General features: G+C 56.0%; 1 protein-coding gene across 2 annotated transcripts in view; it reads left to right on the top strand.

The window, feature by feature from the left end:
* The window catches only part of CHST15 (carbohydrate sulfotransferase 15), a 75,873-nt gene extending 63,114 nt beyond the window's left edge, over positions 1–12,759 (top strand). For both annotated transcript variants that reach the window (XM_047702517.1, XM_047702516.1), the window contains exons 6-8: positions 1,944–2,100; positions 8,387–8,534; positions 10,142–12,759. In XM_047702517.1, the coding sequence (XP_047558473.1) occupies positions 1,944–2,100; positions 8,387–8,534; positions 10,142–10,332 (496 nt within the window). In that variant the 3' untranslated portion in view covers positions 10,333–12,759. The remainder of the gene's footprint in view (positions 1–1,943; positions 2,101–8,386; positions 8,535–10,141) is intronic.
* The last annotated feature ends 261 nt before the right edge of the window (positions 12,760–13,020 follow it).

The raw sequence follows: 13,020 nt of genomic DNA, 5'->3' as shown, positions 1-13,020 counted from the left end.
TCGGAAAGGCACCAGGCAGAAATGAAGAAGGGATTTTTGAAAAACAAAAAGATGAAGAGCTTAGCCTCTTGGCAAGCAGAACAGGAAAAGGTGTGGGCATTCATAACCCAGTTCCGTTAAAGAAAGGAGTTACTGGGTGACGTGAGATCCCGGTTCTGTCTGGCTGCCGTGTCCCGTCTCGCCCGCTGCTGTGGGTGCTTGGAATCCTTTGAAGAGGCAACTGGAAAAGTGCCACCGTGGTAGGTCTGTGACCTGACTCCATCAGATGCAATCTGACGCCTTGTGTGTTTTCAGAAATATAAAATGTGTGGATATGTGCTTGAGTAGCACAAGAAACTTCCGGCAGGGTATTTCAGCAGCGATAACGAAGGTCCCCTTTGGGGAGCAGGACTCCCAGTTACGGCCGCTGGAGACACTGGGCAGGAGGACGTCCCACGGGGGCTGTGTTTATTATGCTGCTGTAACTCATCTCGTCTTGCTGGTTGTTCATGTGATGTAAGAAAAGAAAAACCCCCGTGCTTAAAAAAAATCTGTCTGTAATGCAGAGTCCAGTAAAGTATATTTGCAGAGGATGTACTGAAGGAAGGAAGGTTGGAAGGAAAGAGTGAGCGAGCGAGCGAGCAGACCCTTATCCTGCCACTTGGTCAAAGCTGGAAGGCGGGCTTTATTCCGGGCCAGGTGTGGGGGGTCGGCACACAGCGTGGGGACAGCTCAGGCACAACAGGGGAAAGTGGGGACTTATAGCCAAGGAGGAGGGGTCGGGGCTTTGGAAATTACTGAGGATGCATCAGGGTAAGAAGGTCAGTGCTTTGACCAACCCAACCTAGCAGGATTCTGGCTGAAGGTGGGCTGGGGGGACCAGACATCTCCTGAGTGTCAGTGGGGGTTCAGGAACCCACCACCCAGTGAGGGTGATCAGATATCAGAGCATGATCAGATATCAGAGGGCGGGGAATTTTGGCTAAACCAACCTCGCTGGATTCTTGCTGAAATTGGGCAATTCAGGAGTGGACGTGGTCATCTACAAGGTGAGACCTAGCTGGGAAGAGGTTTAGAGGAGCCCCAGGAAAGCTCGGTCAAGGAGCGGCACCGCCAGGTCCATAGGAAGACACGGCACGTCTGTGAGGAGGGATCCATGTGAACGGACCCGTGAACTTGGACAAGCAGGGTTACGGTGACTACATGCACGTGTGCGAGTGTTTTTATATTGTGTTAAAAAATAGGTCCCTAACAATCTAGAAAGATAACATCTCATAATTTTTTTTTTTTTTAATGTTTGGAACGTCTGTGGAATGGGCAGGAGTTTCACGAGGAACTGTAATGTAAAAGCGACAGATGCTCTCGTTGCTTCAGATGGAGGAGAGAGAGAACGGGAGGAGCATAACATTTCCAGGGCCTGTCTTCGCTCTCGTACAGTTTCTAAGCTCACTGGGACAGGCAAAGCAGGGCTGCACACTCAAGAGGCTGGAAAGAGGGCGCCTGGGTGTCTCCGTCCTTAAGCATCTGCCTTCAGCTCAGGTCGTGGTCCCAGGGTCCTGGGATCGAGCACTGCATCGGGCTCCCTGCTCAGCGGGAGGCCTGCTTCTCCCTCTCCCACTCCCCCTGCTTGTGTTCCCCTCTCTTGGTGTGTCTCTCTCTGTCAAATAAATATATAAAATCTTAAAAAAAAAAAAAAAAGAGGCTGGAAAGAATAAAGTACCAGTGGCTTATTTGGGGCCAGCATAGACGAGTCTGGGTCCAGGAGAGCCTGGGTGGCCCTGGCAGGGATGAGGAGGTGTGAGAGGGTACAGGAAGGTGGCCTATCTGCAAGGGAACAACGAGAAGTGGCAGGGTCCTGATGCACGCGATGAGGTCATGTGATTGCATGTTGATTGTCATTGTCACGCAAGGAGCGTGATTTCCCAGTCCTGGGCGGTAAAAATATCTCTTTATTTTATTCACAGGTTGTACTCTGACTATCTCTACTTCGCAAGTTCGAATAAATCTGCCGATGACTTCCATGAAAAAGTGACAGAAGCTCTGCAGCTGTTTGAAAATTGCATGCTCGATTATTCCTTGCGTGCCTGCGTCTACAACAACACGCTCAACAATGCCATGCCTGTGCGTATCCTGGAAGCCCCCCCCGGGAGCACAGGCGCCCCGGTGCTTATCATGCAGGCGGCATGGTGGCTGGGACGGGAGCACAGAGACACAGAGAAGTGTTTGAATGTGCAGATGCCTCTCCCCGTGCCTCTGAGCAGTGGCTAATGCACAGGCAAATACGCGGACGTAAAAACTGTAAAAGGGATGGGCCCTTCGAGCGGGCACCAGGTGTCCTTCTCTGCTGATCTCCCCAGTACAATACTCTCTCCTCCCTCTGCGGGAATGAGGGTGCATTTAGGAAGATTACCATATAGTGAGGCTCAGAAAATGCACTGTGCGATTAGGATTGGCGACACGGGGACCCGCTCTCAGATGGCCTGGAGCACATTCTCCAGTGGTGGATGGCTCTGGTGCTTTAAAATGTTGCCAGTTGGATTGACGCGCTCCTGCCGGAGTTTTTAGTTTGTCAGAGGAGCTGCACACAAGGGCACAGATCTGCACAGAATCTGGCCAGGGGTGTAGGGTAGAGGAGTGGCCTGTGGAGTCAGACGGTGCAGTTCCCAGCCTGGGTGTTTATTAGCTGTGTGACTCTGAACAGGTGTTTGAGCTTCTCTGAGACTCAGTGGCTTCCTCGTAAAACGGAGTAATACGGTTGCTTAACAGGAAAAGGACTTTGAATTTCTAGGGCAGCAAATCGTGGAAAGGCAAATAAACGTATGAGGGAGGTAATGGCTGGTAAGGGCAAGCTTTAGTGAGGTTTGTCATGTCAGATCCTTAGTGCTGTCTGAAGGCTGGCAGAGGTCCAGAGTTGTCTCCAGTGACAAACTTTGGTCCACCCTGGTGGAGAGGGGGGAAGGGCCCCCTTGCAAGTTAATGTACTGCTTGTAGGCCAACAGGGTGAAGGCAGAGAGTTCTTATATCTGTGTTTCTTAGTTGCCTTCAGCTCAAAATAATCCTGATACCAAAGTGGCATATTTCAGGCAGCGTATTCTGTTCCGCCATCCTTCACGCGCATTCGTCGTCTTGCTGGGTCTGGGCTGGCACCTGGGCTGGGACTGCAGCTGTGGCAGGACAGGTGTGTCGCCAGGTCCTGGGTGAGTGACATAGAGGCTGGGGTAGGAGCAGAGGCTATCGGGACACAGAGTATCAGGGGGGCTTCCCAGGAGAGGTAATGTTTGAGCTGAGGTCTAAAGGATGAGTCGTCCAGGGACATGGAGATAGATGTGCAGGAGAGGGGAGCAGGCTGTACAAAGGCCGAGGGGTGAGCTTGGAGGGTGTTTGCTGCAGCCGCCACAGTATGTGGTTGTGTGGATGGTGGGGTGATGGGAAAAGGGAAGCATGAGCCTGCATCCCCAGGAACCTGGTGAACCTTGGAAGTCTGGACACATCCTGAGGGAGAAGGTCCCCAGGGAGGGCCTAAGGCCAGGATTGCTGTAGCAGTTTTGCATTTGAGAAATATGCCCGGTGTCCTGGGTCCCCAGGGGTGGGAGGGGGATTGTCTCCCAGAGGCAGGGAGGCCAGGGTGGGGAGGGATGGGATTTTTGGAAGAGAATTGGTGGCGGAGGCAGGGTATGAAAAAATGGAGGTTTCTAGAAGCAATTAGGAGGGATAGTGGAAAAGATGTGTAGGTGGATTGGATGAACCGGTGAGATCAGAGGGGGAAACCGTGTGTTTTCTGGCTGAGGTGCCAAGTACAGTTTTTGCTTCAAAATGGCTCTGACCCTTAGCTGTTGCTTTTTAATCATGATTATTTATGACCGTAAGGGTCATCCATGCAGGGCCTGCTGGACAGAAGAGCCATTTTCTGGAGATATTTCCTAAAAATTCAAGGGTGTGGCATGAAATGGGGACTGGCCTCACTTACAGCTGAGGCTCGATTCGTCTCCAAAGGCATATCTTGGGTGCCCATCCCGTGCTTAGTACCGTGCCCGGTGCTGGAGGAAACCCGAGCCAGGGCACGGCCTGGAAGAGAGGGAGGGCACGAGGCAGGATGGGGCGAGCTGAGGTGACTTACCCAGCTAGCATGGTTCAGAGAGGTGCTCGAACCATCCTCTCCCAGAGCTGTGTAGCACGCTTGTCAAGAGACAGACTGGTTACTCAGAGTCCAGTCCTTTGGAACAAAGAGAGGCCCATGGGGGCTGCACGGCCTGGCAGCGGCAGAAGTGCAGGCCGGGAAGCGAAGCCCCAGCCCGGGTGGATTCTTGGTTTCATTATTGTATCGTAGAATGTCAAGTATGCGGAAGCAGGGAGGGAAAAACAACTCAAGAAACCATCAGGTGAGGGGCCGCCAGGAACTGTGTCTGTGACTGTCAGCGCGGATCCTAGTGAGGCATTAACGACGGGGCTGGAGAGGTTGGGAGAACGGGCCTCGGCAGGCCCAGCCGTCTTATCTGCCGTCGTCGCTGGCTTCAGTGCGGACCGATGGCCGGAAGACTTGGATTTTGTCACACGCATAGAGCTGCTGCCATTAACGCGTGTTCCCGCTCTTATTGTCTCTTTTACCCGCTGAGGTCTTGCTCTCCCACATCCCTGGCAGTGTGACTACTGGGCTCTGTCTTCAGGAGGTGATCCCGCAGACACTCTGAAAGGGAGGCCTCGGTGTGGGCTTTCCCTCCCGGCCTTGGATGAGGAAGCGCTTGCGCTGGCTGGCTTTGGAAGGGCAAGGCCAGGCAGGGCCGGGTGGGGCTCCTTCCTGGGGACGGGGCTCATTCCAGGGGCTCCATGTTGTGTGTCTCTCATGGAGTAGTGAACATCTGACCTAAACGTGGTGAAAAGAATGGACATCCGTGCCGCCGGGCACTCTGTGTCCCCCGGAGCTGGCCGGGCCTCCATCCCCTCGGCACCCTTGCCGGGGAGAACAGGACGGCGGGATCCAACCTTTGTTCACTCCCGACGCTGCACCAGGCACCCTCTTGAGCTCTCGTGGTACTCCATGTTCTACCCTCCACGCTGCCCTGAAATCTGTGCCCATTTTACAGATGAGGACACTGAGGCTCCCAGACACTGATGGAGAAAGGGAAGGCACTTAGAGCTGGTAACAGGCCTCATGTTCGTCCCAGGTCCTGTGGCCTTTCAGACTCATGGCGTTTCTACCTTAGCTGGTTAGCTCCCAAGGTCTAAACTGACCTTTTGCGCTTAGTCTCAGTTTTGCTGAGGATGACGAGGTGGTGGCTTAGCGGTCAGAGAGAGATGCCCAGGGACAGGATGGGTAGACAGGACAGGGGTGGCGGGCGTCACGGGTCGCAGACTGGCCTTACTCTTTAGCCCCTGGCCAGCTCCTGCAGGAAGGGCTGGTGGCTCCAGACATTGGTTTCTTCAGCAGCTCAGCTCCACCTCCCCCGCGAGGTCCGGGCTCCAGGCAGCCAGGGCCCATGTTGGTGACATAGCAGCATGTCTCCATTGGCTCGTGGGCCACCTGGCGTGCCGTGTGCACGTGACTATTTGCAGAATGAACGAGTGAACAAGCGAGGAGTTTTCGCCACTAGCGGATGGCAGATGGGCTGGGTGGGGCGTCCCACCTGAACCCCTGATGGGGAATGGAGAGGCTTGGCATAGTGCCTGTCTGGGAAGAGCCTGTATCCACCTCTCCTTGGCTCTGTCCCCATGTGAGGGAAAAGCCCTGGTGGCGGGGACCCTGGCACCAGCTCCTCCTGCTGGTGGGTGCTCCCAGCTGACCTCAGCAGACCCCTACCCCTCCCTGGGCTTCCCTTTCTCCATCAAGAGTTGGCTGGGCAGAGCACCTCCAAGCCTTTTCTTAGTTCTGAGATTTTGTCATTTTTAAAAAAAGATTTTATTTATTTATGTGTCAGAGAGAGAGCGAGCGCGCGTGCGAGAGAGCACAAGCTGGTGGAGAGGCAGGCAGAGGCAGAGAGAGAAGCAGGCTCCCCGCTGAGCAAGGAGTCCGATGTGGGACTCGATCCCAGGACCCTGGGATCAAGAACTAAGCCGAAGGCAGAGGCTTAACCAACTGAGCCACCCAGGCATTCCGAGATTTTGTCATTTTAAACCTGTCAGACACTTCTAAATACCCTTTTTATCTTCATTCCGTTTTGATTCTCTGGCCTCTGGGGGAAAAGGCGAAGAAGAACTCTGAGGGGGCCTGTCCTAGGTGTGTCTTAATGGCGTCCTGTTGTAGTGGTGATGCCGTGTGAACCAGAATGTGTCACTCGGGCGGCCAGGGCTTCCCTGGAGTGGCAAGGGGGCGGGGCGGCCCGAAGAGGGGCATGTCTAGGGGACCAGGGAACCTGCTGCTGCGGGAGCCAGCGCACCTCCCTTCCCCTGCAGAGCCACCTCCCCCGCCAGGGCCTTTGCCGCCTGTGAGGGAAGACTCCTCCCGGGAGCGGCTGTGCGGGCTCTGCCCCGATGGCCACAAGCAGGCTTGCCGAGAAATAGTCTGTCACATGTGGCCAGGTCAGGTGTGGGTTCCGGGTGATGCTACAGGGCCCCACCTTGTCGCAAACACCAGCTTCTTTCATTCTAGAAAGTTCTCAGGTCCCAAAGGTAGGTTCTCTGGAAGAGATGACCCTTGTGAGGCCGGTCCTCCCTGAGGGGGATTGGCCATGGGCCTGACAGAAAGTGGAAATGCTCTAGGAGGCCGACGACTCGAGAAGACCTGCTCATAATGGTTTGTCTGTGTTGGAGGCGACGCACACAGGATCTCTGAGGCTGGCACACACTCAGGTTCTCTCTGGCTTTGGCCCAGCTTGGGGTCTTTGTTACAGGCTGGCGCACAAGGAAGCGACATCCTGGGAGCTGGCGGTACCTAATGGGTTTTGGAGACAGCTTATCCCCTCTCACTGTTCTTCCTCTGCATCCTCCCACAGGATTGGAAAAATAACAAAGTGGGAGAAGAATAGTGGGAGAGGAATCGAGTCAGCCGGAGCCCGGCCGGCCTCGTGCAGCAGGGATGATGGAGGAGCCTGGGCCTTCAGCTTCGGGAGCCAAGGCCCAGAGGGGCCGGCTGGGGGCTGAGCACAAGCCAGACCAAGAGCTTGCCACGCTGGGACTGTGGGTGGGAGGGCAGGGCGTGGGGACAGTTTTCACTGGTGGCAGCTGAGGGCTGGGTGCTGGGAGACTAGATGGGAGCATCAGTGAGGAGGCCGTGACCGTGGGGCCTGATCGGGGCAGCTGGCGTGAGGCAAGGCAGAGGCCATGGAGGGAAACAGTTGGGAAGGTCGCCGAGGCAGAGCAGTAGACAGGAAGTGGAGCAGGGTCCGGAGGACTTGGGGAGGCGGGAGGAAGAAGGGGCGGCAGGGTGGAGGGGGAGAGGGCTGTTCCCTCCGCAACTGTGAAGGTCACGGGAGTGTGCCAAGACTGCTCTCCTTTCTGATGTAAGTCGGGGGTCCCCAAAACCACTTCTGGGGTTCAGTCCCAGGAAGGAATCACAGGCACACTGAAGACGGGGACTCGTGGTTACAGCAGGGAGGGGTACCCATTAAAACCCGTGCAGGGAAGAAGCACATGGTCTACACCAAGCATTCCAGCCAGGGAAGCCCAGCCAAGCCTCGATGGCCACACTGTGTCCTGGGGCACAGTCACCTACTATCTTTACTGTCCAGCCCCTACCACAGGTCAGACTGATCCTGTGTCGCCAAGAGCCCCTGTCGTCACTCATGCTGTTTACTGTCAGGTGGCCCGATGTCCCAGGCGAGCAAAGATACTTATCAGGCAGGATATCCTAGGTAACCCAGAGGTCACCTCCCAGGAGCCAAGGACAGGGGCCAGACTTCCCTCCGGGTAGGGTTAATTCTTCAGTGTGTGTGTAATCTTGCCAGGTAGGTGTGAGCAAAGGCACAGGCGCATGGGGACCCGGACATGTGACTGCCTAGAATAGGCTGTGTTTGGCCATCCACACAGCCACCTGGTCACGGGGTTTGGGTGGCCCCAGGTGCTCGGCCTTTCCCTCACCTGGCTTGTGCCTGAGGCGTTTTCATGGCCATCGTGTGTTCGGTGTAGGAGCAGGAGCGCCCTGTTACTGTGCAGAGAACGTTTGCCCGTTCTGTGTGCGGGCTCGGCCTCTTTCTTCCTCGGCCTTCCTTCCTTCCTTCACTCCAGAGTGTGCCCTGCTGCCAGCTACGGGGTCATCGTGAGGATTCCGTGTGGCCCTGAGCAGGAAGCATTTGTGTGGGGAACTCAGAACCCTGCGTGAGGACCCAAGAACTCTCGGGGTTCAAAATCCGTCCTTTGAAGGCAGCTGTTCACTTGGATAACTCTTGGCGTTGGCTCATACCCGTGCCTGAGTGCTGTGGGGAAAGCGAGGGGGGAAGGACCCTCTTGTAACGCCTGCCTCCTCCTTTGGTTCTAGGTGAGGCTCCAGGTCGGTCTGTATGCTGTGTACCTCCTGGACTGGCTCGCCGTCTTTAACAAAGAACAGTTTCTCATCCTCCGCCTGGAAGACCACGCGTCCAACGTCAAGTACACCATGCACAGGGTCTTCCAGTTCCTCAACCTCGGTAGGAATGTCATGCGGGAGAGCGTGGGGCTGGCACAGACCGTGCACCCCACGCGGCCGAGGTGCTCACTGAGTCACAGGCAGACTCCGTGCACCAGGCTGGGCCTAGCTAACTCAGTAGCTGTTTGCCAAGTGCAGGGCCTGCATCTGGGATAGAGAGGGGTCTCTCATCGGGGAGCTCTCAGTCCAGCAGAGGGAGACGGGAAAGCCACAGCTCAGATCATCGAGTAACTGGTAGAATGAAGCGGGGGAGGGGTAGCACCCTTGCTGTAGGTTCACACACGTGACTTGGGGTCCCAGCTGCTGAAGGATGGAATGGAAATATTCATGGAAGGCATGGTCTGTGAGCTGAGCCTTGAGGACAGGTCAGAGGTCAGTGTGTGGCTGGAACAGTCTTGCAGAGGCCACAAGGCTTGGAGGAGGGAATATACAGTTAATTGCATCGTCCCAGGTTTTTGGGAACCCCTGGAGTTGGGGCCGCGTAGTTGAGCAGCACGTCTAGGAAGGTTAGCTGCTCCTGGCCATGGTGATGGCCAGCAGGGTGGGAGTGTGGACACGGAGTGCTGCCTGTGTGGGTGGCCCCCGTGAACCACTTGTTGAGGATCTAGAGCAGAGCACACGTTCTTCCCCAGGACTTGCCCCGTGGCCCCATCTAATAATCTGGCCTGGGAATTCTGTTGTTGGAATATTTCTTGAAGTACGTTGGCCCACCACTGGTCTTGGAGCCCTTCTGTCGTGGGTGAGCTAGTGGCATGAGGGAGGTGATCACTTTTCCCTGTGACGGCCCAGAACCATTTTTCTTTGATTTGACCCCTGGTAGATCCTGCTGCATTGATGAGCTAGTCCCTGAGACAGGAAAGGCCTGTTCTGTTCCTTCTATTATGCACATCCCAAGGACACTAGAATAGGGTTTTCTGTGTAAAGGCTCAGGATTTTGGCCAAATCCGGGGGGCCTGAGCAGTGATCTGGTTGGTTAAGCCATGGAGAGGTCTGTGGTCTAGAGGACTGCGGCTAGAGGTGGCTTGTTCCCGGGCCTCTCTCCCTACCGGTCCGCTTGTGGCAGGTGGACCTCTTGCGGCTCCTGGGGTCTCTGGACACAGGTGGCCTCCTCCCGGCCCCCATGGCCACTGTACAGCATGATACACAAGGTGAAATATGGCGCAGCCACAGGCCCTTCGCATCAGCAGCCTGAAGCAGAAACGATACTGGCAGAACTCAGGCAGGCTGGTTAGCAGGAAAATCCAAGTACAGGGACCATGCCAGGTGGGCCAGACAGTTATCCAGGGACAGGCTGACGGCCACGAGAGCCAGCCCTTTGTGGCTCTGTGGCCATGAAAGCAGGAGGGGAGGCTCAGGTGAGGCTGCATCCCCCGGTTCCCGCCGCACGTCTGAGGGCAGGGGTGCAGCCTCCGGCCGGACAGTCCCTGCTTCTTCACGAGGGCCCTTCTACGTTCTGCCCTCAGCGGCTCTGGGATGGGTCCAGCCGGAGAGTTTTCATCCCCCAGCGCTTCAGGGGAGCCCCTGTCTCAGCACGAAGCAGGGCTGGGGGTTTTGCAGGGTTCCTTCCTGCCGTGCCTCCGGCCTCACGGGAGCGTTTCTATGTTCCAGGGCCCTTGGGGGAGAGACAGGAGACCCTGATGACAAAGAGCCCCGCGTCCAACGCGCGGCGTCCCGAGGACCGGAACCTGGGGCCCATGTGGCCGGTCACCCAGAGGATCCTGCAGGACTTCTACGGGCCCTTCAACACCAGGCTGGCCCAGGTGCTCGCCGACGAGGCGTTCGCCTGGAGGAAGACCTGAGGCCGAGCTCCCTCGGCGGGTTCCACTGCGCCACCATGGGAGCGTGTCTTTGGGGGCAGGCAGGGGGGTCCTTTCACTCACAGCCTGGAGAAAACCCTGGGATTCCTCTTCCCCTCCCTAGGCACGTGTGTAGTATAAGCATTTGTTGTGTGGGATAACCTGGCGACTGACCCGCACGGAGCTCCACCGTCCAAACCCACTGGAAACCCTGCCTGGGAAACCGTTCCCTCCTGCACCAGAGCGGCCAGGCTGTGGAGATGAGGCGGGCGGTGCCGGGCGAGGGGCCACGGGGGAGGCACGGCGGGGGACTGACTATGCTGGGAGCCCCATTGAGCACGCCGAATGTCATATCACCACGCCGGAGGTCATGTCACCAGGCCGGAGGCTGTGTCGCCATGCCAAAGGTCACATCACCATGCTGGAGGTCATGCCACCATGTCAAAGGTCACATCACCACGGTAGAGGTCACACTGCCACAGTAGAGATCATGCCACCACAGTAGAGGTCACACCGCAACAGTAGAGGTCATGTCCCCATGCTAGAAGTCACATCAGAGCAGTGCCAACATTTACACTTGGTTCAGTTGTGGACACTGTTCGGGTCAGTACCTTCATTTGGGCAGAGAATGGAGGCTCTTTCCTTTTTTTCCGTTTACTCCAAAGTCCACCTTTATTCTCTTCAGTTGTAAACCCTGTTCACTTGTTCACTTCACTTTTGTGAGAGAGAAAACAGTTGCTTTTTGGCAGCATATTTGCTTCTCGGACCATCTCCTTCTGTCCTTGTGTTACTGAGGTTAAACTAGAAAATGAATGTTTGAAACCACTTTCTGCATTTTGTCAGCCATAGCTCTCTTTTCTGCCTCTTTACAGGTCTCCTCTAGGGTTTATTCCGTTTATAATCAGATCACAAATTTAGTTTATAGTTGGGAAGTTTTCGCTGTTAATGCCAGACTGAGCGACTTCCAGGAATTGAACCCTTTGTGGGAAGTCTGGGTATCTTGGGCCTTCCACACGCACTCAAGGTCGCCGCCAGGCCTGGAGGGTGTTTCAAGTTTTAGTTCTGGCCACAGACACACTCTGTTGCTCTGTCTTCCCCCCCAGGAATGAGCTCATTATCCACATTCTCCACCACATGCGGCCAGAGGCCTTCACTATGTTCACAGACTACAGGATGCTCGTGTTCTGTTTCAGAAACACAGTGAGCTCTACATGGCCGAGCATAGTATGCTGGGATTCTTAATGGAACTTTCTGGGCCACTTGGCAGCTTGGTTACCAACGGATGCAGTAAAGGTCTCGTCATGTCTTGGAAGTGATGCGGAGAGATTGAAGAGGACCCTGGAGCCCACTTGGCACACAGCCCCAGGCGCGACCTCACTGAAGCTTTGGCCTGGTGTGTTTTCGAGGGAGGTCTCCTGCGAACCAGAGCTCTCTGGTCAAGGTCGTGCAATGCCAAAGTCCGAAAGTGCAGCTGCCTTCTTGTCCGGCCATGGCAGACACGTGGATTCGCTCTGCTCTCTAGCCCTGGCGCCTCCGTCTTCCTGCCACCAGGAGGCGGGATGCACGGGCCGTCCGCACTGGGTGGCCGAACTCCTCCTGCACCCAAAGGGGCCGTGTGTCCTCCAGACCCACTGTATGGGACAATCCCACACATGGAGCGGAGCCCGCGGGGGAATCTGGCCCGAGCCCAGCGGGGGCGGGGGGCTCTCATGGTAGCGTGCGTGCGTGCGTGTGTATTTATTTGCAGGAGGGGGTGTGCGAGTGCGTCTGCTGTGCGTGTGCGTGCGTGTCTTTCCTGGGTGGGCTCCCTTCCGGGTCTGTTAGCTGATGAGTCGCCTCCGCCCCAGACACAACCTTCTCGTGGATTCGTTTCTCTGCCGACGAACTTGTCTCGTCCAGTCCACGTTTTGCTCTCCCACTCCGGCCTCGACGACGACGACGACAGATTTTCCTACCCACTCCTATGCATGTGAACAACATGTAGTGTAATTCTGCTTCTTACAGAAGTATTACCGGAGGTATGATTTCCAATGTTATTTGGTTTATCCTGCAAATCTTTCTGTACGCGCAGGCCCAGCCCTTTGTGCCAATCCGTGCCATCCGGTTTCTCCCACGGGGCCTTTCTCGGGAGGCCATATCTGTCGCCTCTGCTTTCTCACGTCTGGGCCCGGTTCTCGGTGGCGGTCCTCGAGCCTGTCGTCCCAAACCAAAGTGAAAGGGAGCATTTCTCATGACCTGGTATTGAAGTGACTTTGTGTCCCCAAAGTTGCGTATTGGACCGTGTTCACTTGTAGCGGAAGGTATGTTAAGTGAGCCCAGTCACGCTGTACTTGTGTTCATATTTCACATTAAATGTGGATCCCTGTGACCGTCGCGGGAGTGCCTGACATTCCTCGCCCTCCTGATCGCCCGTGGCGGGTTCTCCATGGCATCTGCTGCGTACAAATGAGTCTCATTTGTACTCATTCGGGGTCTCACCTGCGGGCTCTGCACACTGGGTGAGGGCACCTCCTGTGTATGGTGACGTGAGAGAAGACTCCCCGCTGAGCAGCCTGCCGTGGGTGCGTTGAGGTGCCAGGGCCCGCCCCCAGATAAGCCTCATGTGGGCGTCAGCCTGTGCACGTGAAGATGGGGTGACCGACCCCAGGCACTGCTCCTCCCAGACGCTGCTTCCCTCATTCCTGGGGCCGG

The sequence above is a fragment of the Lutra lutra genome, chromosome 14 (assembly GCF_902655055.1).
Source record: "Lutra lutra chromosome 14, mLutLut1.2, whole genome shotgun sequence".
Taxonomy (NCBI): Eukaryota; Metazoa; Chordata; class Mammalia; order Carnivora; family Mustelidae; genus Lutra; species Lutra lutra.
This window is presented reverse-complemented; position numbering and strand designations above follow the sequence as displayed.